The 23688-nt window shown below is 40.2% G+C and overlaps 1 protein-coding gene across 1 annotated transcript in view; it reads right to left on the minus strand.

Annotated features, from left to right (window-relative positions):
• FBXO43 (F-box protein 43) overlaps positions 1–22318 on the minus strand; it is a 68452-nt gene extending 46134 nt beyond the window's left edge. The window contains exons 1-3 of the mRNA XM_053715917.1: positions 20862–22318; positions 19434–19536; positions 17675–17863 (exon numbers count right to left, since the gene is read on the minus strand). Of these exons, the coding sequence (XP_053571892.1) occupies positions 17675–17863; positions 19434–19536; positions 20862–22318 (1749 nt within the window). The remainder of the gene's footprint in view (positions 1–17674; positions 17864–19433; positions 19537–20861) is intronic.
• Between the last annotated feature and the right edge of the window lie 1370 nt (positions 22319–23688).

The raw sequence follows: 23688 nt of genomic DNA on the forward strand, positions 1-23688 counted from the left end.
ATTTATATAATAGGTTCAGTAGATTGCGCCAGCGTGAGACCTTTTGGATCTATCAACTGGGCCAAATGGTCTTAACATCAATATGGACCTGGCTGCGTTCAGTTAATAATGCACATAGATTTTATATTCACTTATATTATTAGTAGTAAACACTTATTGCAAAACATTGCATCAGCTAACGTAGGGGAGACTTGTAACTATGTATATCTATTTTTCTATATTAAACACTTTCTGTGAAGGAACTAGTCACTTATAAAAACATAATTTATGCTTACCTGATAAATTCCTTTCTTCTGTTGTGTGATCAGTCCACGGGTCATCATTACTTCTGGGATATAACTCCTCCCCAACAGGAAATGCAAGAGGATTCACCCAGCAGAGCTGCATATAGCTCCTCCCCTCTACGTCACTCCCAGTCATTCGACCAAGAATCAACGAGAAAGGAGAAACCAAGGGTGAAGTGGTGACTGGAGTATAATTTAAAAGATATTTACCTGCATTAAAAAACAGGGCGGGCCGTGGACTGATCACACAACAGAAGAAAGGAATTTATCAGGTAAGCATAAATTATGTTTTCTTCTGTTATGTGTGATCAGTCCACGGGTCATCATTACTTCTGGGATACCAATACCAAAGCAAAAGTACACGGATGACGGGAGGGATAGGCAGGCTCATTATACAGAAGGAACCACTGCCTGAAGAACCTCTCCCCCAAAAATAGCCTCCGAAGAAGCAAAAGTGTCAAATTTGAAAAATTTGGAAAAAGTATGAAGCGAAGACCAAGTTGCAGCCTTGCAAATCTGTTCAACAGAGGCCTCATTCTTAAAGGCCCAAGTGGAAGCCACAGCTCTAGTAGAATGAGCTGTAATTCTTTCAGGAGGCTGCTGTCCAGCAGTCTCATAGGCTAAACGAATTATGCTACGAAGCCAGAAGGAGAGAGAGGTAGCCGAAGCCTTATGACCTCTCCTCTGACCAGAGTACACGACAAACAGGGAAGACGTTTGTCGAAAATCCTTAGTTGCCTGCAAGTAGAACTTGAGGGCACGAACTACATCTAGATTGTGTAGAAGACGTTCCTTCTTTGAAGAAGGATTCGGGCACAGGGAAGGCACCACGATCTCTTGATTGATGTTCCTGTTAGTGACTACCTTAGGTAAGAACCCAGGTTTTGTACGCAGAACTACCTTATCTGAATGAAAAATCAAATAAGGAGAATCACAATGTAAAGCTGATAACTCAGAGACTCTCCGAGCCGAAGAAATAGCCATTAAAAATAACACTTTCCAAGATAACAACTTTATATCAATGGAATGAAGGGGTTCAAACGGAACTCCTTGTAGAACGTTAAGAACAAGGTTTAAACTCCATGGCGGAGCAACAGTTTTAAACACAGGCTTGATCCTAGCTAAAGCCTGACAAAAGGCCTGGACGTCTGGATTTTCTGACAGACGCCTGTGTAACAAGATGGACAGAGCTGAGATCTGTCCCTTTAATGAGCTAGCCGATAAACCCTTTTCTAAACCTTCTTGTAGAAAGGACAATATCCTAGGAATCCTAACCTTACTCCAGGAGTAACCTTTGGATTCGCACCAGTATAGGTATTTACGCCATATCTTATGGTAAATCCTTCTGGTAACAGGCTTCCTAGCCTGTATCAGGGTATCAATAACCGACTCAGAAAACCCACGTTTTGATAAAATCAAGCGTTCAATTTCCAAGCAGTCAGCTTCAGAGAAGTTAGATTTTGATGTTTGAATGGACCCTGTATCAGAAGGTCCTGTCTTAGAGGTAGAGACCAAGGCGGACAGGATGACATGTCCACTAGATCTGCATACCAAGTCCTGCGTGGCCATGCAGGCGCTATTAGAATCACTGATGCTCTCTCCTGTTTGATTTTGGCAATCAATCGAGGAAGCAGCGGGAAGGGTGGAAACACATAAGCCATCCCGAAGTTCCAAGGTGCTGTCAAAGCATCTATCAGAACCGCTCCCGGATCCCTGGATCTGGACCCGTAGCGAGGAAGTTTGGCGTTCTGGCGAGACGCCATGAGATCTATCTCTGGTTTGCCCCAACGTCGAAGTATTTGGGCAAAGACCTCCGGATGAAGTTCCCACTCCCCCGGATGAAAGGTCTGGCGACTCAAGAAATCCGCCTCCCAGTTCTCCACTCCCGGGATGTGGATTGCTGACAGGTGGCAAGAGTGAGACTCTGCCCAGCGAATTATCTTTGATACTTCCATCATTGCTAGGGAGCTTCTTGTCCCTCCCTGATGGTTGATGTAAGCTACAGTCGTGATGTTGTCCGACTGAAACCTGATGAACCCCCGAGTTTTTAACTGGGGCCAAGCCAGAAGGGCATTGAGAACTGCTCTCAATTCCAGAATGTTTATTGGCAGGAGACTTTCCTCCTGACTCCATTGTCCCTGAGCCTTCAGAGAATTCCAGACAGCGCCCCAACCTAGTAGACTGGCGTCTGTTGTTACAATTGTCCAGTCCGGCCTGCTGAATGGCATCCCCCTGGACAGATGTGGCCGAGAAAGCCACCATAGAAGAGAGTTTCTGGTCTCTCGATCCAGATTCAGAGTAGGGGACAAGTCTGAGTAATCCCCATTCCACTGACTCAGCATGCACAATTGCAGCGGTCTGAGATGTAGACGTGCAAAGGGTACTATGTCCATTGCTGCTACCATTAAGCCGATCACCTCCATGCATTGAGCTACTGACGGGAGTTGAATGGAATGAAGGACACGGCATGCATTTAGAAGCTTTGTTAATCTGTCTTCTGTCAGATAAATCTTCATTTCTACAGAATCTATAAGAGTCCCCAAGAATGGAACTCTTGTGAGAGGAAAGAGAGAACTCTTCTTTTCGTTCACTTTCCATCCATGCGACCTTAGAAATGCCAGAACTAACTCTGTATGAGATTTGGCAGTTTGAAAGCTTGAAGCTTGTATCAGAATGTCGTCTAGGTACGGAGCTACCGAAATTCCTCGCGGTCTTAGTACCGCCAGAAGGGCACCCAGAACCTTTGTGAAGATTCTTGGAGCCGTAGCCAATCCGAATGGAAGAGCTACAAACTGGTAATGCCTGTCTAAGAAGGCAAACCTTAGATACCGGTAATGATCTTTGTGAATCGGTATGTGAAGGTAAGCATCCTTTAAATCCACTGTGGTCATGTACTGACCCTTTTGGATCATGGGTAAGATTGTCCGAATAGTTTCCATTTTGAACGATGGAACTCTTAGGAATTTGTTTAGGATCTTTAAATCCAAGATTGGCCTGAAAGTTCCCTCTTTTTTGGGAACCACAAACAGGTTTGAGTAAAACCCTTGTCCTTGTTCCGACCGCGGAACCGGATGGATCACTCCCATTAATAACAGATCTTGTACACAGCGTAGAAACGCTTCTTTCTTTATCTGGTTTGTTGACAACCTTGACAGATGAAATCTCCCTCTTGGGGGAGAGAATTTGAAGTCTAGAAGGTATCCCTGAGATATGATCTCTAGCGCCCAGGGATCCTGAACATCTCTTGCCCAAGCCTGGGCGAAGAGAGAGAGTCTGCCCCCCACTAGATCCGGTCCCGGATCGGGGGCCCTCGGTTCATGCTGTCTTTGGGGCAGCAGCAGGTTTCCTGGCCTGCTTGCCCTTGTTCCAGGACTGGGTAGGTTTCCAGCCTTGTCTGTAACGAGCAACAGCTCCTTCCTGTTTTGGTGCAGTGGAAGTTGGTGCTGCTCCTGCTTTGAAATTCCGAAAGGGACGAAAATTAGACTGTCTAGCCTTAGCTTTGGCTTTGTCTTGAGGCAGGGCGTGGCCCTTACCTCCTGTAATGTCAGCGATAATTTCTTTCAAACCGGGCCCAAATAAAGTTTGCCCCTTGAAAGGTATATTAAGTAATTTGGACTTAGAAGTTACATCAGCTGACCAGGATTTTAGCCACAGCGCCCTACGTGCCTGAATGGCGAATCCTGAGTTCTTAGCCGTAAGTTTGGTTAAATGTACTACGGCCTCCGAAATGAATGAATTAGCTAGTTTAAGGACTCTAAGCCTGTCCGTAATGTCGTCCAGCGTAGCTGAACTAAGGTTCTCTTCCAGAGACTCAATCCAAAATGCTGCCGCAGCCGTAATCGGCGCGATGCATGCAAGGGGTTGCAATATAAAACCTTGTTGAACAAACATTTTCTTAAGGTAACCCTCTAATTTTTTATCCATTGGATCTGAAAAAGCACAGCTATCCTCTACCGGGATAGTGGTACGCTTAGCTAAAGTAGAAACTGCTCCCTCCACCTTAGGGACCGTTTGCCATAAGTCCCGTGTGGTGGCGTCTATTGGAAACATCTTTCTAAATATTGGAGGGGGTGAGAACGGCACACCGGGTCTATCCCACTCCTTAGTAACAATTTCAGTTAGTCTCTTAGGTATAGGAAAAACGTCAGTACTCGCCGGTACCGCAAAGTATTTATCCAACCTACACAATTTCTCTGGTATTGCAACAGTGTTACAATCATTAAGAGCCGCTAAAACCTCCCCTAGTAATACACGGAGGTTCTCCAATTTAAATTTAAAATTTGAAATATCTGAATCCAATCTGTTTGGATCAGAACCGTCACCCACAGAATGAAGCTCTCCGTCCTCATGCTCTGCAAGCTGTGACGCAGTATCAGACATGGCCCTAGTATTATCAGCGCACTCTGTTCTCACCCCAGAGTGATCACGCTTGCCTCTTAGTTCTGGTAATTTAGCCAAAACTTCGGTCATAACAGTAGCCATATCTTGTAATGTTATCTGTAATGGCCGCCCAGATGTACTAGGCGCCACAATATCACGCACCTCCCGGGCGGGAGATGCAGGTACTGACACGTGAGGCGAGTTAGTCGGCATAACTCTCCCCTCGCTGTTTGGTGAAATTTGTTCAATTTGTACAGATTGGCTTTTATTTAAAGTAGCATCAATACAGTTAGTACATAAATTTCTATTGGGCTCCACCTTGGCATTGGAACAAATGACACAGGTATCTTCCTCTGAATCAGACATGTTTAACACACTAGCAATAAACTTGCAACTTGGTTACAATCTTATTTAACAAAAACGTACTGTGCCTCAAAGAAGCACTAAACGATTAAATGACAGTTGAAATAATGAACTGAAAAAACAGTTATAGCATCAATCCTTAAAATCAACACAACTTTTAGCAAAGGTTTGTTCCCATTAGTAAAGTAACAATAATTAAATTTGAAGCATAAAAATTACAGATTAACGTTTTTAATCACAGTCAATATATAAGTCTCACAGCTCTGCTGAGAGAATCTACCTCCCTCCAAAGAAGTTTGAAGACCCCTGAGTTCTGTTAGAGATGAACCGGATCATGCAGGAAATACAAGAGTAACTGACTGGAAATTTTTGATGCGTAGCAAAGAGCGCCAAAAACGGCCCCTCCCCCTCACCCCAAACATTTATTCACTCAGTACCTCAGAAAATGCAAACGATTCTACATTCCAGCAAAAACGTTTAACATAATAAATACCTATTAAAAGGTTTAATGTACTTTTAACAGAGTAATTCCAGTGAAATACCATCCCCAGAATACTGAAGTGTAGAGTATACATACATGTCATTATAACGGTATGGCAGGATTTTCTCATCAATTCCATTCAGAAAATAAAAACATAATTTATGCTTACCTGATAAATTCCTTTCTTCTGTTGTGCGATCAGTCCACGGGTCATCATTACTTCTGGGATATAACTCCTCCCCAACAGGAAATGCAAGAGGATTCACCCAGCAGAGCTGATATAGCTCCTCCCCTCTACGTCAGTCCCAGTCATTCGACCAAGAATCAACGAGAAAGGAGTAACCAAGGGTGAAGTGGTGACTGGAGTATAATTTAAAAGATATTTACCTGCCTTAAAAAACAGGGCGGGCCGTGGACTGATCGCACAACAGAAGAAAGGAATTTATCAGGTAAGCATAAATTATGTTTTCTTCTGTTATGTGCGATCAGTCCACGGGTCATCATTACTTCTGGGATACCAATACCAAAGCAAAAGTACACGGATGACGGGAGGGATAGGCAGGCTCATTATACAGAAGGAACCACTGCCTGAAGAACCTTTCTCCCAAAAATAGCCTCCGAAGAAGCAAAAGTGTCAAATTTGTAAAATTTGGAAAAAGTATGAAGCGAAGACCAAGTTGCAGCCTTGCAAATCTGTTCAACAGAGGCCTCATTCTTAAAGGCCCAAGTGGAAGCCACAGCTCTAGTGGAATGAGCTGTAATTCTTTCAGGAGGCTGCTGTCCAGCAGTCTCATAGGCTAAACGTATTATGCTACGAAGCCAAAAAGAGAGAGAGGTAGCAGAAGCTTTTTGACCTCTCCTCTGTCCAGAATAAACGACAAACAGGGAAGAAGTTTGGCGAAAATTTTTAGTTGCCTGCAAGTAGAACTTGAGGGCACGAACTACATCCAGATTGTGTAGAAGACGTTCCTTCTTTGAAGAAGGATTTGGACACAAGGATGGAACAACAATCTCTTGATTGATATTCCTGTTAGTAACTACCTTAGGTAAGAACCCAGGTTTAGTACGCAGAACTACCTTATCTGTGTGAAAAATCAGATAAGGAGAATCACAATGTAATGCTGATAACTCAGAGACTCTTCGAGCCGAGGAAATAGCCATTAAAAACAGAACTTTCCAAGATAAAAATTTTATATCAATGGAATGAAGGGGTTCAAATGGAACACCTTGTAAAACGTTAAGAACTAAGTTTAAACTCCATGGCGGAGCAACGGCTTTAAACACAGGCTTGATCCTAGCTAAAGCTTGACAAAAAGCCTGGACGTCTGGATTTTCTGACAGACGCCTGTGTAACAAGATGGACAGAGCTGAAATCTGTCCCTTTAATGAACTAGCCGATAAACCCTTTTCTAAACCTTCTTGTAGAAAAGACAATATCCTAGGGATCCTAACCTTACTCCAGGAGTAACGTTTGGATTCGCACCAGTATAGGTATTTGCGCCATATTTTATGGTAAATCTTTCTGGTAACAGGCTTCCTAGCCTGGATCAGGGTATCAATAACCGACTCAGAAAAACCACGCTTTGATAAAATCAAGCGTTCAATTTCCAAGCAGTCAGTTTCAGAGAAGTTAGATTTTGATGTTTGAATGGACCCTGTATCAGAAGGTCCTGTCTTAGAGGTAGAGACCAAGGTGGACAGGATGACATGTCCACTAGATCTGCATACCAAGTCCTGCGTGGCCATGCAGGCGCTATTAGAATCACAGATGCTCTCTCTTGTTTGATTTTCGCAATCAATCGAGGAAGCAGCGGGAAGGGTGGAAACACATAAGCCATCCCGAAGTTCCAAGGTGCTGTCAAAGCATCTATCAGAACCGCTCCCGGATCCCTGGATCTGGACCCGTAGTGAGGAAGTTTGGCGTTCTGGCGAGACGCCATGAGATCTATCTCTGGTTTGCCCCTGAAGTATTTGGGCAAAAATCTCCGGATGAAGTTCCCACTCTCCCGGATGAAAAGTCTGGCGACTCAAGAAATCCGCCTCCCAGTTCTCCACTCCCGGGATGTGGATTGCTGACAGGTGGCAAGAGTGAGACTCTGCCCAGCGAATTATCTTTGATACTTCCATCATTGCTAGGGAGCTTCTTGTCCCTCCCTGATGGTTGATGTAAGCTACAGTCGTGATATTGTCCGACTGAAACCTGATGAACCCCTGAGTTGTTAATTGGGGCCAAGCCAGAAGGGCATTGAGAACTGCTCTCAATTCCAGAATGTTTATTGGAAGGAGACTCTCCTCCTGATTCCATAATCCCTGAGCCTTCAGAGAATTCCAGACAGCGCCCCAACCTAGTAGGCTGGCGTCTGTTGTTACAATTGTCCAGTCTGGCCTGCTGAATGGCATCCCCCTGGACAGGTGTGGCCGATAAAGCCACCATAGAAGAGAATTTCTGGTCTCTTGATTCAGATTCAGGGTAGGGGACAAATCTGAGTAATCCCCCTTCCACTGACTTAGCATGCACAATTGCAGCGGTCTGAGGTGTAGGCGTGCAAAAGGTACTATGTCCATTGCCGCTACCATTAAGCCGATCACCTCCATGCATTGAGCCACTGACGGGTGTTGAATGGAATGAAGGACACGGCATGCATCCTGAAGCCTTGTTAACCTGTCTTCTGTCAGGTAAATCTTCATTTCTACAGAATCTATAAGAGTCCCCAAGAATGGAACTCTTGTGAGAGGAAAAAGAGAACTTTTCTTTTCGTTCACTTTCCATCCATGCGACCTTAGAAATGCCAGAACTAACTCTGTATGAGACTTGGCAGTTTGGAAGCTTGAAGCCTGTATTAGAATGTCGTCTAGGTACGGAGCTACCGAAATCCCTCGCGGTCTTAGAACCGTCAGAAGGGCACCCAGAACCTTTGTGAAGATTCTTGGGGCCGTAGCCAATCCGAATGGAAGAGCTACAAACTGGTAGTGCCTGTCTAGGAAGGCAAACCGTAGATACCGTTGATGATCTTTGTGAATCGGTATGTGAAGGTAAGCATCTTTTAAATCCACTGTGGTCATGTACTGACCCTTTTGGATCATAGGTAAGATTGTCCGAATAGTTTCCATTTTGAACGATGGAACTCTTAGGAATTTGTTTAGAATCTTTAAATCTAAGATTGGCCTGAAAGTTCCCTCTTTTTTGGGAACCACAAACAGGTTTGAGTAGAACCCTTGTCCTTGTTCCGACCGCGGAACTGGATGGATCACTCCCATTAATAACAGATCTTGTACACAGCGTAGAAACGCTTCTTTCTTTATCTGGTTTGTTGACAACCTTGACAGATGAAATCTCCCTTTTGGGGGAGATAATTTGAAGTCTAGAAGGTATCCCTGAGATATGATCTCCAGCGCCCAGGGATCCTGAACATCTCTTGCCCAGGCTTGAGCGAAGAGAGAAAGTCTGCCCCCCACTAGATCCGGTCCCGGATCGGGGGCTCTCGGTTCATGCTGTCTTTGGGGCAGCAGCAGGTTTCCTGGCCTGTTTGCCCTTATTCCAGGACTGGTTAGGTTTCCAGCCTTGCCTGTAACGAGCAACAGCTCCTTCCTGTTTTGGTGCAGTGGAGGTTGACGCTGCTCCAGTTTTGAAATTCCGAAAGGGACGAAAATTAGACTGTCTAGCCTTAGCTTTGGCTTTGTCTTGAGGTAGGGCGTGGCCCTTACCTCCTGTAATGTCAGCGATAATTTCTTTCAACCTGGGCCCAAATAAAGACTGCCCCTTGAAAGGTATATTAAGTAATTTGGACTTAGAAGTAACATCAGCTGACCAGGATTTTAGCCACAGTGCTCTACGTGCCTGTATGGCGAATCCAGAGTTCTTAGCCGTAAGTTTGGTTAAATGTACTACGGCCTCCGAAATGAATGAATTGGCTAGTTTAAGGACTCTAAGCCTGTCCATAATATCATCTAGCGTAGATGAACTAAGGTTCTCTTCCAGAGACTCAATCCAAAATGCTGCCGCAGCCGTAATCGGCGCGATACATGCAAGGGGTTGTAATATAAGACCTTGTTGAACAAACATTTTCTTAAGGTAACCCTCTAATTTTTTATCCATTGGATCTGAAAAAGCACAGCTATCCTCTACCGGGATAGTGGTACGCTTAGCTAAAGTAGAAACTGCTCCCTCCACCTTAGGGACCGTTTGCCATAAGTCCCGAGTAGTGGCGTCTATTGGAAACATCTTTCTAAATATTGGAGGGGGTGAGAACGGCACACCGGGTCTATCCCACTCCTTAGTAACAATTTCAGTTAATCTCTTAGGTATAGGAAAAACGTCAGTACTCGCCGGTACCGCAAAGTATTTATCCAACCTACACAGTTTCTCTGGTATTGCAATGGTGTTACAATCATTGAGAGCTGCTAAGACCTCCCCTAGTAATGCACGGAGGTTCTCCAATTTAAATTTAAAATTTGAAATATCTGAATCCAATCTGTTTGGATCAGAACCGTCACCCACAGAATGAAGCTCTCCGTCCTCATGCTCTGCAAGCTGTGACGCAGTATCAGACATGGCCCTAGTATTGTCAGCGCACTCTGTTCTCACCCCAGAGTGATCACGCTTGCCTCTTAGTTCTGGTAATTTAGACAAAACTTCAGTCATAACAGTAGCCATATCATGTAATGTTATCTGTAATGGCCGCCCAGATGTATAAGGCGCCATAATATCACGCACCTCCCGGGCGGGAGATGCAGGTACTGCCGCGTGAGGCGAGTTAGTCGGCATAACTCTCCCCTCGCAGTTTGGTGAAATTTGTTCACATTGTACAGATTGACTTTTATTTAAAGTAGCATCAATACAGTTAGTACATAAATTTCTATTGGGCTCCACCTTGGCATAGGAACAAATGACACAGATATTTTCCTCTGAGTCAGACATGTTTAACACACTAGCAATAACTTGCAACCTGGTTATAATCTTTTTTAGCAAAAACGTACTGTGCCTCAAAGAGGTACTTAAACGATTAAATGACAGTTGAGATAATGAACTGAAAAACAGTTAAAGCATCAAGTTTAAAATAACACAACTTTTAGCAAAGGTTTGTTCCCATTAGTAAATAACTAAATTTGACATAAAAAATTATAGAGTAACGTTTATATTCACAGTCAATAAAAATTCTCACAGCTCTGCTGAGAGAATGTACCTCCCTTCAAAGAAGTTTGAAGACCCCTGAGATCTGTCAGTGAACCGGATCATGCAGGAAATATAATAGTAGCTGACTGGAATATTTTGATGCGTAGCAAAAGAGCGCCAAAAACGGCCCCTCCCTCTCACACACAGCAGTGAGGAGAAACGAAACTGTCACAATTTAAAGCAGACAATTGCCAAGTGGAAAATAATGCCCAAACATTTATTTACTCAGTACCTCAGCAATGTAAACGATTCTACATTCCAGCAAAAACGTTTAACATGACATATTTATTAAAAGGATTAGTGACCTTTAACAGAGTAGTTCCGGTGAAAAACCATTCCCAGAATACTGAAGTGTATACATACATGTCATTATAACGGTATAGCAGGATTTTTTCATCAATTCCATTCAGAAAATAAAAACTGCTACATACCTCAATGCAGATTCATCTGCCCGCTGTCCCCTGATCTGAAGTCTTTACCTCCCTCAGATGGCCGAGAACAGCAATATGATCTTAACTACTCCGGTTAAAATCATAGTAGAAAACTCTGGTAGATTCTTCTTCAAACTCTGCCAGAGAAGTAATAACACGCTCCGGTGCTATTGTAAAATAACAAACTTTTGATTGAAGTCATAAAAACTAAGTATAATCACCATAGTCCTCTCACACATCCTATCTAGTCGTTGGGTGCAAGAGAATGACTGGGACTGACGTAGAGGGGAGGAGCTATATCAGCTCTGCTGGGTGAATCCTCTTGCATTTCCTGTTGGGGAGGAGTTATATCCCAGAAGTAATGATGACCCGTGGACTGATCGCACATAACAGAAGAAAACTGCTACATACCTCAATGCAGATTCATCTGCCCGCTGTCCCCTGATCTGAAGCTTTTACCTCCCTCAGATGGCCGAGAAACAGCAATATGATCTTAACTACTCCGGTTAAAATCATAGTAAAAACTCTGGTAGATTCTTCTTCAAACTCTGCCAGAGAGGCAATAACACGCTCCGGTGCTATTGTAAAATAACAAACTTTTGATTGAAGTTATAAAAACTAAGTATAATCACCATAGTCCTCTCACACATCCTATCTAGTCGTTGGGTGCAAGAGAATGACTGGGAGTGACGTAGAGGGGAGGAGCTATATGCAGCTCTGCTGGGTGAATCCTCTTGCATTTCCTGTTGGGGAGGAGTTATATCCCAGAAGTAATGATGACCCGTGGACTGATCACACATAACAGAAGAAAATTATTTATCTAGTACTGTAGTGAACACGAGAGATTTACATATTTGGTTATTACAATAACCATATATATTCGGCACATGTGAGATATTGTGAGCGCATAATATGAGATATTTATGGTTGTGGTTATTATATATAACCATATATTTTCTTGTCAGTATAGTCTTTAGATCTTATACCCACAAATAATAATATAATTAAAAATGTATAGCTTAAAATGTTTTGTCTTATCACTTAACTGCACTTTCTGTATATTTTGTATACTAATTATTTTGTTATATATATTTTTCACATATTAGATTAGTATTATTCGAGCATAGTGTAATACACAACTTTGCCTTTAAATACATATTAGGTCAAGTATCTAATGTATTATAACTTTGGAGCAAATAACCCCTATATGTATAAGAAGATGCAATTTGAACTCTTATAATGTTCAATTTAAATAAAAATCTATTTTGACAGATACCCTGTCATAACGAATTATCGTCATGACAATTGATAAATCAGGATTAGAGTTCACAATTATCACTATTCCATTGGCTACCTTAGAAAGAGCCGGATGTAAACTAAATACATGTGTTATCTACGATCATAAACCATTACAAGCTGCATCGCTCACACTACCAAATCTGATACCCTAGTTGATGCATTGGACTCTTAGAAGTCATTGCACTTCTGAGAACTAGGCTCAGTTAGACTAAGTATGGGATCTTACGATCGCATTATAATATTAGATATATTAGTGGATGTGTAATAGACTCTTAAAAGCCGCTACACTATTGAGTAGTGGGCTTTAGCATAATGATTATGGGATTTACCAATCATATTATATTACTATATCGGTTATTTAAATACAAATAAAGATAAAAACCGTATCGCTGGCCAATAGTATCCTCCCCTAACACACACACCCTTCAGCTGACGCGTACAAGGACGTAGCTTGATATGTATGATTGTAATACAGTTTTAGAATACAAGAATTGTAGATTTAGACTTATTGGGTCAGATTTTTTGGTATTGAATTATTGACATTAAATGGTCTTTTTTAAATGTAAATGTTTATGACTCAATTTTTAATTTTGTAACACGCCACTCCTGTGAGGTCATGTGACCTATAGGGGGGCATGATTTTAGCAACCCTTTCATTGGTTGCAGATGTGTATTTAATGTAGCAAGTATCAAATGTTTGTATCAGCCTGATGAAACAGTAGTAATACTGAGAAGCGTGTTGCTGCGCATCTTGGTGTTTAATAAAACACTTGTTTTTATTTAACTTGCTACTTTGAGTGACCTTTCCACCACCGGTTGGTTTGTAGCAGTAAGGAGGCCTACCGATCATCCCTGTTACTGCGAGCGAAGAGGCACTATCATACTCTGTTTCCTGCACTGAGAGGAGAGAGTTTAGCCATACAACTCTAAGGATCCGGTCTGCCCAGTTTGCACTACATTACAGTGCTACACCAAATGTGAGTGTTTACTATTCAGCATATGATTGTATGGTACATCCTGCAGAATTACGATATGTGGCGCCTTCGATTTTTTTCTAGAATATATATATATATATATATATATATATATATATATAATTTATTTATTTTTTCTATCATAGTGATAGCACCTTTATTTACACCTGTGAGTGTTTTTTTCTAAACTTTCTAATATACTTTCATTGGTTAATTTTGTCTCCTGTTCCTGTAATTTAAATCTGGAGAAATTTTTTTTTTTTTAAATTCCATTGAGTTTCTATAAAGAAATGGACGCCGCTATGTCTAAACTTGAGTTTTAAGCTTATCTTTCTGTCTTGCTGCAAACAATTAGGGACATATATAAAACCAGCAATAAAACAGACTAGTATAAACAAGGTTAGAGACATGAAACCCAGAATTTTTCTTTTATTATTTAGTTTCCAATTTACTTCTATTATCTAATTAGCTTTCTTCTCTTGAAATCTTTTGTTGCGAAGCATACCTAGGTAGGCTCAGGAGCAGCAATGCATTACTGGGAGCTGCACATATATGCCTTGTCACTGTCTCAGCTAGCTCCCACTGGTGCAATACGCAATACTTCCCCCTCAAATGATACCAAAATAATTAAACAAATTTGATAATAGAAGAAAATTGGAAAGTTGTTTAAAACAATATGCTATATCTAAATCATGAAAGCAGGAACCTACAAACTATTTCTGTATTAACAGAATGGCTCTCTTTCAGAGGATTAAAAAATCCAAATCCTATTCAGATACATTTCTCAATTGCCACAAAGACTAAGGGGCCTATCTATCAAGCTCCAAATGGAGCTTGATGCCCCGTTTTTCTGGCGAGCTCAATAACCTGTCCGCCTGCTCTGAGCAGGCGGACAGACATCGCCGCAATTCAACCCGATCGATTACGATCGGGTTGATTGACACCTCCCTGCTGGCGGCCGATTGGCCGCGAGTCAGCAGGGGGCGGCGTTGCACCAGCAGCTCACAAGAGTCAGCAGGGGGCAGCGTTGCACCAGCAGCTCTTGTGAGCTGCTGGTGCAATGTGAAATGCGGGGAGCGTATTGCTCTGTGCATTTAGCGAGGTCTTGCGGACCTGATCCGCACTGTCGGATCAGGTCCGCAAGACCTTTAATAAATAGAGGCCTAGATGTCTTTTACCAAAGTATTTAGGTTTAAGTCTGGAGATACTTCAGCATTTGTCTTTGTGGGCTCTCCAACATTTACAAGCTTGCACTTGCAATTCTGCTGAAACTTGGGTTTGCTCCCATATTAGTATGTGGTGTACCTGTGTATTAAAGGAACACTACAGCCAAAATTCCACTTACATGATTCAGATAGAGCAAACAATTTTTAACAACTTTCCAATTCACTTCCAGTATCAGAATGTGCAGTCTTTTTTAATGCACCAACTACTACTGAGCATGTGCAAGAATTCACTGTGTATACATATGCTTTTTGTGATTGGCTGATGGTTGTCACAAGAGGCAAGGGAAAGAAAATGGAACTTTGAAATTTGTCAGGAAAAAAAAAAAAAATCTACTACTCATTTGAAACAAACTAATTTGCTTTTGGGTTGTATTTTTAAAATACATTTCTAGATTATGCAATTCTACTGTATTTAATGGTCCTTTAACTCAATATCATTAACCCCTTAATGACCAAAGCACTTTTCCATTTTCTGTCCGTTGGGGACCAAGGCTATTTTTACATTTTTGCGTTGTTTGTATTTAGCTGTATTTTCCTCTTACTCATTTACTGTACCCACACATATTATATACTGTTTTTCTCGCCATTAAATGGACTTTCTAAAGATACCATTATTTTCATCATATCTTATAATTTACTATAAAAAATTTTTTTATAAAATGAGTAAAAAATGGAAAAAAAACCCACTTTTTCTAACTTTGACCCCCCAAATCTGTTACACATCTACAACCACCAAAAAACACCCATGCTAAATAGTTTCTAAATTGTCCTGAGTTTAGAAATACCCAATGTTTACATGTTCTTTGCAAGTTATAAGGCAATAAATACAAGTAGCACTTTGCTATTTCCAAACCACTTTTTTTTCAAAATTAGCGCTAGTTACATTAGAACACTGATTACTTTCAGGAATCCCTGAATATCCCTTGACATGTATATATCTTTTTTTTAGAAGACATCCCAAAGTATTGATCTAGGCCCATTTTGGTATATTTCATGCCACCATTTCACCGCCAAATGTGATCAAATAAAAAAAATAGTTAACTTTTTCACAAATTTTTTCACAAACTTTAGGTTTCTCACTGAAATTATTTACAAACAATTTGTGCAATTATGGCATAAATGGTTGTAAATGCTTCTCTGGGATCCCCTTTGTTCAGAAGCAGACATGTATGGCTTTGGTGTTGCTTTGTGGTAATTATAAGGCCGCTAGATGCCACTGTGCACCACACGTGTATTATGCCCAGAAGTGAAGGGGTTAATTAGGGAGCTTGTAGGGTTAATTTTAGCTTTAGCGTAGTGTAGTAGACAACCCCAAGTATTGATCTAGGCCCATTTTGGTATATTTCATTCCACCATTTCACCGCCAAATGCGATAAAAAAAATAAAAAAAAAGTTACATTTTTCACAATTTTAGGTTTCTCACTGAAATTATTTACAAACAGCTTGTGCAATTATGGCACAAATGGTTGTAAATGCTTCTCTGGGTTCCCCTTTGTTCAAAAATAGACATATGGCTTTGGCTTTGCTTTTTGGTAATTAGAAGGCCGCTAAATGCTGCTGCGCATCACACGTGTGTTGTGTCTAGCAGTGAATGGGGTTAATTCGGGAGCTTGCAGGGTTAATTTTAGCTTTAGTGTAGAGAACAGCCTCCCACCTGACACATCATACCCCCTGATCCCTCCCAAACAGCTCTTTCCTCCCCCACCCCCACAATTGTCCCCGCCATCTTAAGTACTGGCAGAAAGTCTGCCAGTACTAAAATAAAAGGGTTATTTTTTTTGTTAAAGCCATATTCTGGTGTGTAGGATCCCCCCTTAGGCCCCAACCCCCTTGATTCCCCCCCCCCCCGAAAACTCTCTAACCCTCCCCCTCTACCTAATTTGTGCCATCTTTGGTACTGGCAGCTGTCTGCCAGTACCGAGTTTACAATAAAATGTTAATTTTTTTTGCCTTTCCCCCCTATTTTCCCTATAGTGTAGCGCCCCCCCCCCCCAAAGACTAACCTCCCACCCCCTCCCTGATCCCTTAGATCCGAATTTCCTCCTCTCCCCCACCTAACTTGTGAAAATGTTCCATAGTATAGTGGTTCCTGCCTCGTGCATGAGCGCACCCCCGCAGCACCCCCCCGGTGACCCTGCCCCCGGTGACCCCGCCCCCCCTTACTACTGGACTTCACCGATGGCCTCCCACCCACCAACGATCACGGCCATTGATGTCCAATGCAGAGAGGGCCACAGAGTGTCTCTCTCTGCATCGGATGGCCAAGTAGTGTTATTGCAGGATGCCTCAATATCGAAGCATCACTGCAATAACATGAAAGCGTCTGGAAGCGATCAGGATTGCTTCCACCGCTTTCAAAGACCGACGACGTACAGGGTACATCCTCTGACGTTAACTTTATTTTTTTGGAGGACATACCCCATATGTCGGTCATTAAGGGGTTAAAGGGACACTGAACCCTAATTTTTTCTTTTGTGATTCAGATAGAGCATGCAATTTTAAGCAACTTTCTAATTTACTCCTATTATCAATTTTTCTTCGTTCTCTTGCTATCTTTATTTGAAAAAGAAGGCATCTACGCTATTTTTTGGTTCAGAACCCTGGACAGAGCTTGTTTATTGTGGGTGAATTTATCCACCAATCAGCAAGAACAACCCAGGTTGTTCACCGAAAATGGGCCGGCATCTAAACTTACATTCTTGCATTTCAAATAAAGATACCAAGAGAATGAAGAAAATTTGATATGAGTAAATTAGAAAGTTGCTCAAAATTGCATGCTCTATCTGAACCACAAAAGAAAAAAATTGGCTTCTGTGTCCCTTTAACCTTAGCATAAATGCGTAACACGTGACAAACTAGACTTACAACACAACAAAAAACAGCATTTTTCCCAAAAATAAAAGCATGGGTGATGAACAGATGCTTAATAAAAGTAAAGATTCCAGTCTTTAAAAGCACAAATCTATCAGCGAATCTGGCACTCTTTAGTCTACCGGTAGGAAATAAACAATATTTAAAATGTATGGTAAACTAGTATGGACTTAAGTATTTTTTCAAGCCAACCTTTACGTATTCTTGCTGTTTGCTTGCAGACTGGCGAATGGACTTAGAGTCTTTAGGTGTTTGGGAAGACTTCAAAGAACTTGGTGTCTGATATGCAGTTCTAGCTTGAGATTGAACAGATTTTAGGGCGGAACGGGTTAAAAGGTTTAATCTTGTTGCAGCATCTTCAGACGACAGGTGTCGTCCTTGCTAAGAGATAAAAAAAAAAGGTTAAGCAAAATGTTCTTTTTACATGATTTAAGCATAAGAGGCAATAGCACTGTGTGGTATGTGCTCAAAAGCAATGTTTTAGCTCACTGTGCCATTGTCTGCAATTATACATTTTTATTATTTGTTTGTAACTAAAGATGTAAGGGCATAAGAATAATGAACATTCTTAATAAAAACATTTTGGCAATCTGATGTATTTGAAAAAATTTTTAAAGGGAGATTAGACACTAAGTATATTTTATAAACATAGTATTATAGCTAATCCCCACCTCCTTCTAGTCATGGGTACCGCCATGTTGAAATCTATCTTTTAATACATTCCAGTGCCAACATGTTTGCAAGTATCTGCACATGTGCAGCAATCTCCTTCAGTTTAACTTCTAAAATGGTGGCACCCATGATTAGAGGGAGTTGCATGAAATATATTTAGTGTCCCTTTAAAAGAGTATTGTAAAAATGCTTCCATTAAAAATTTAAATGCACTCCCTGTGCATTTCAATTTTGACCACGTTTGTTTAAACAACGAAAATAACTTAAAGGGACATAATACTCATATGCTAAATCACTTGAAACTGATGCAGTGTAACTGTAAAAAGCTGACAGAAAAATATCACCTGAGCATCTCTATGTAAAAAAGGAAGATATTTTACCTCACAATCTCCTCAGCTCAGCAGAGTAAGTTCTGTGTAAAAAGTTACTCAGCTGCAGGTAAAAAAATAAAAAAAATGAAGAAATGAACAGCAGCCAATCAGCATCAGCAGTGCTGAGGTCATGAACTCTTTTACTGTGATCTCATGAGATTTGACTTAACTCTCATGAGATTTCATAGTAAGCTGAATAGGGAAATAACATGAGAGTGCACGAGGCTCATCCCCTAAGCTGTCCCAGGACAGACATACTAATATGCTGCTTAGAAATCCTTTACAATAGGAGGTGGCTACTGAGAAACTTTGGAGGTAAAATATCTTTCTTTTTTACATAGAGATGTTCAGGAGATATTTTCAAGTCAGCTTTTTACAGCTATACAGCATCACTTTTTAAGTGTTTAAACATTTGGGTATTATGGCCCTTTAAATTAAACTTACATGATTGAGACTAATCAATGAACTGTATTAAGTAGTATCACAAAAACAGTACTTGCTTTATTTGTATTAAAGTCAGAACAGGCTTATATAAAGTAGGACCACTAGGCAAAAATATTTTTATATACTCAATAGATCGGTAATGAAATTAGGTAAAATAGTTTATTTATTCCCCAGAAGAGAGGTTAAAGAAAAATGGCCCAAGTTTAACTTTTAGGTAAATGCAAGTTTGTACAAATCTAAGATATCCATTGTTCAATAAATGGCTGGCAGTTGTAAAGATAAGATAAGCCTTCAAGGGAAAATTTTTTATTTATTTTTTTAAATTGGGGGGGGGGGGGGGGAGAATAGTCGTTTTTAGTAGTTTTAAGAAAAAAAATTGGTTTTAGCCTAGTTCTTAGTTTGAATAAAATCAACAAAAAACATGAAGTACAAGAGATAAAACCGTTATTTGGGCATGGCAATACCTCAGCCTCGGTCTTTAGCTTTCTTAGGAACACCTTTCTTCGCTGATACGTGATCTTATCTTGAATAACTATTTCACGCCACTGCTTGCTCACTTTCCAAATACTAAAACAGAAGGTACACCATGCATTGAGTAATAATTTAATGTTAAATATCTGGGAAATAAGGTTATAAACTTGAAAGTATACAATTTAGTGGTGTTTCTACAACTAGATCAAAGTACATTATCAAAATATAAGAACGCAATGAATGTGAAACGAATTATATTCTTGTGCATTAGAATATCCCTTAAATGTTTAAATATATACAGGAATTCTCACTTTTAAAATATCAAATTAGTAATGCAGGGTACCCCCAAAAGTATTACGGTTTCATCAAATGTGTTCATCTAGGTCCTAGTAGTGCATTGCTGCCCTGAAGCTAACAATGTGTTTAACCCCTTTTAGATTGCACTTGGAGCTTCCTTTTCAGTAGACAGTTTATAGAATTATGACTGACCATTTATAAAGTGTGCAAATGGGTTGATGTGCAAACAGTATGACAGATTTAAGAAAAGGGAAAAGATAGAGCGCATCCACGATCTAAGTGTAGTATTAAAAGTAACACTTTATTTGTTGATCCATAAAATGATTTCACACTCACAAAGCTGCCCTCAAAACGTATGAGGTATGTATATGCCTTTAGAAATATTAACAATCCCACTCCAGCTGCACTGTACCGTTTCTGTGTTCCCCCTGTGTCTGCAGAGATCCTTAATATATCAAGATCCAGCTTGTTTATAGGGGACTTATCCAATATATAGCTGTATGGGATATATATGTGTGATAAAACACACAGTAATGGAGATCGTGTGATTGCGCTGAATAGGTTGAACCGTGTTAGCCAGCTACAGTTCAGTCCTTACAGCGTTCACACTCACTTCTCCTTCCGTAAGATTATGGGCGTGGCTTACGCGTGTACAGTATGAGAGATTTGACCAAATAAGATTGAAGGCAATAAGGGAAAATTGAATGTGGGGAAAGATTAGGGGGGCAGGGAAAACATAAGACCATAAGTGGTATGGAGGTTTAGCTGCAGGAAAGCTGTACATATGACAATATGGGAGGTGGTAGGCATATGTTGTGTACATTACTAACACACTAGACAAATTATTTTAAATCTTCAACCATAACTTCTCATTTAAAAACATTTTTTATTTAAGTTTGTAAACCAAAGTTTAAATAATTCTGAAAAAAAAAAAATTCTTAAAGATTTTAATTTTTGTAGGCGTTTTTCTTAAAACATGAAAACAATACCGTGAAATTCTCCAGTGGTGAAAAAACCCCAGTAAATGAAATGGTTTGTTAAATTATATATACTAACCTACCATCCATATCTACCAATTTGGAGAACTACATTTTTAACCCGGGACATTTTCCAGCATGTCTTACCTGCAAATACTTTCCATATCCAAGACACGAAATATAAAAGCAAGGAGATGCTTTAAATTTCTGCAGTTCAGTTCTGCTAAAATATCAAGTTTTTCTAACCCCATCTTTCTGCCAATAAGCTTTGTAAGAACATCATCTTCTGAATGGTCAAAACCATCTGTATGTCCTGTAATGTCTTGTACAGTAGCCTGTTGTCTTTTTTTACTACTTCTCATTAGCATATCATGGACCACACGCAGAGCGGGCGTTCCTGTTAAATCAGCTATGTTTAAAATAGAATTCTCGTTTGAGTCATCAATGCACAACTCACTTTCTTCATTTACAGACTCCCTTGCTACCTTTGATTTGTATGCTGAAGTCAACAGATGAGTTTCAGTATTTTCTTCCTCTACTTCGGACTGAGATCCTCGTTCACGAAGAGTGGACAATCTTCTACATCTATCTAGTTTACGTAAGCGATTTTTTGAATGAACGGCTTTTGGTGTCTCCCTGGGTTTCTGAATAAGCTCTTGGAAGGAGCCTTCATGATCAGTTATTGAGTCTTGTGACTTATCCCAGCTAAGGGAGTGAAATGCACTATCCTCTGTTATTGAGCAGTCCAGGTCACTTATTTGTTCAACCGTGGGAGTGCATAAATTAAAGTTAAAATTTGCTGCAAGGTTACTAATAGGAGTCTGAAATTCCTCAGCAGGACGTGCAATTAAACTGCAAGCTGGAGTTCCAGGTAACTCAGAAAGGTGTGCTTCATGGATGCTTAGCATACTATCATCAGTTGCACTATTTGAATGTTGAACTGGAGAGATGTTTTCTACTTCAGTAAAATTATCATCACTTTTAGAATCATCTAAAGTAGAACTCCTCTGTTGAGCAAACGATAGTCTCCACTTTTTGCAAGATGATGCAGACTCTGCATTTTTTAAAGTGCTTGTTGCAATTGGCTCATAGGTGCTCTCTCTTGGCGAGTCAACAAAACTGTTTGAAAGACCGACATCAAAACGTGAAATACACAAGGGTGATTTTGAGCTTCCAGAAATTTCTGCAGAGCATTCAGATGCATCAAAATCAATAGTTCCACCAGGTGTAGCTTTGGAAAGAAGCAATCTTCTACGAAGTGAAACATCTTTCTTACTAAAACGTGGAGTTTCACAGATTACAGTAACACTTTGCCTGCTTTCCTTCATGGCAGCTAAATGAGTCCAGCATTTTACATTTGTTATTGGTGTTAATGAAGGTTCTATATTCTCAGAGTTATCATAGTCCTTGGTTATAGTTAGCTTTCCAAATGATTCTCTGCTACTTTCAACATGGTCTGGACTGAAGACTTTTAGCGACTCATTGTATCCACTGTCTTGGGAGATAAATGTTGAATAGCCCCTGGAGTCAAATTCCTTTTCATCAATTTTGGCAGCAATTCTGCCTAAAGGGTGACTTTCTGCAACAGTACTATTGTATGCCATCTTCAGTCCTTTCCTTTTGGAAGTCTAAACAGATAATATAAGTTAGTTGACGTCAATCTTTCTGGGAAAGAGTAGTATTACACCTAAACATTCATCTTTTTTTACAACTACATGAAGATCTAGTTCATTATATAGATAGTAATACCACTTCCTTACACCAGTTCCTCTTCCAATCCTATGTTTATGTAAAAAGTGACTATCTGCACAAACTTATATTGTTTTCTTTTCTGTTTAAAGTTGTGTAAGATTTTATTTTTTTCCATAAGTTGCCACCAATATTTTTCTGGAAATATGGCCTCAAGAACAGTATAGAATTTTCAACCTAATTTCTGACAAAAGACTTTCATTAATACACTTCTCCATATAGCATTTTTCATGCCAGTGCCTCTAATTGTACTTTTTTCTAATAGAAGCACCAAAGAAATGGTGTTGAGTAACATTTTTTCCTCACATTTTCATCAAAGATAAAACAAAGTTATGATTTATACCTTTCATTGACTCTTTAAAAACCAAGCTTACTAGAGTATCTGCTCTGTGAGCAGTTACTATTCAGCTGCTAATTTTACTGTCTTCTGCATGGTGAAGAAACACCCCACACCCCAAAAATAAAAAAACACAAAAAAAACTGCACCATCAATACTGCGTTCACGTTTTGATTTACTGTAATCTCCAAAATCTTGTGAGATTTCATAAAACACTATTAAACTACAGGGAAACAAAGTATTTATTTCTGCATATGCTAGAATATGTTCCCCTGCAAGTCTTGGGACAAGCATCCAGACTAAATGTTTAAAGGGACAGTCTAGGCCAAAATAAACTTTCATGATTCAGATAGAGCATGTCATTTTAAACAAATTTCCAATTTACTTTTATCACCAATTTTGCTTTGTTCTCTTGGTATTCTTAGTTGAAAGCTTAACCTAGGAGGTTCATATGCTAATTTCTTAGACCTTGAAGCCCACCTCTTTCAGATTGCATTTTAACAGTTTTTCCCCACTAGAGGGTGTTAGTTCACGTATTTCATATACTGTAGATAACATAACACTGTGCTCGTACACGAGAAGTTATCTGGGAGCAGGCACTGATTGGCTAGACTGCAAGTCTGTCAAAAGAACTGAAAAAAGGGGCAGTTTGCAGAGGCTTAGATACAAGATAATCACAGAGGTTAAAAGTATATTATTATAAATGTGTTAGTTATGCAAAACTGGGAAATGGGTAATAAAGGGATTATCTATCTTTTAAAACAATAAAAATTCTGGTGTAGACTGTCCCTTTAATGCTCCTCTACAATGAGATGTGGCCTACTGTGGAAAGGTAAAACTTCCCTTTTTTACAGAATTTTATTTTAAAAGAATTGCTTTTTTTTTTTT

Source organism: Bombina bombina, chromosome 5 (genome assembly GCF_027579735.1).
Source record: "Bombina bombina isolate aBomBom1 chromosome 5, aBomBom1.pri, whole genome shotgun sequence".
Classification (NCBI taxonomy): domain Eukaryota; kingdom Metazoa; phylum Chordata; class Amphibia; order Anura; family Bombinatoridae; genus Bombina; species Bombina bombina.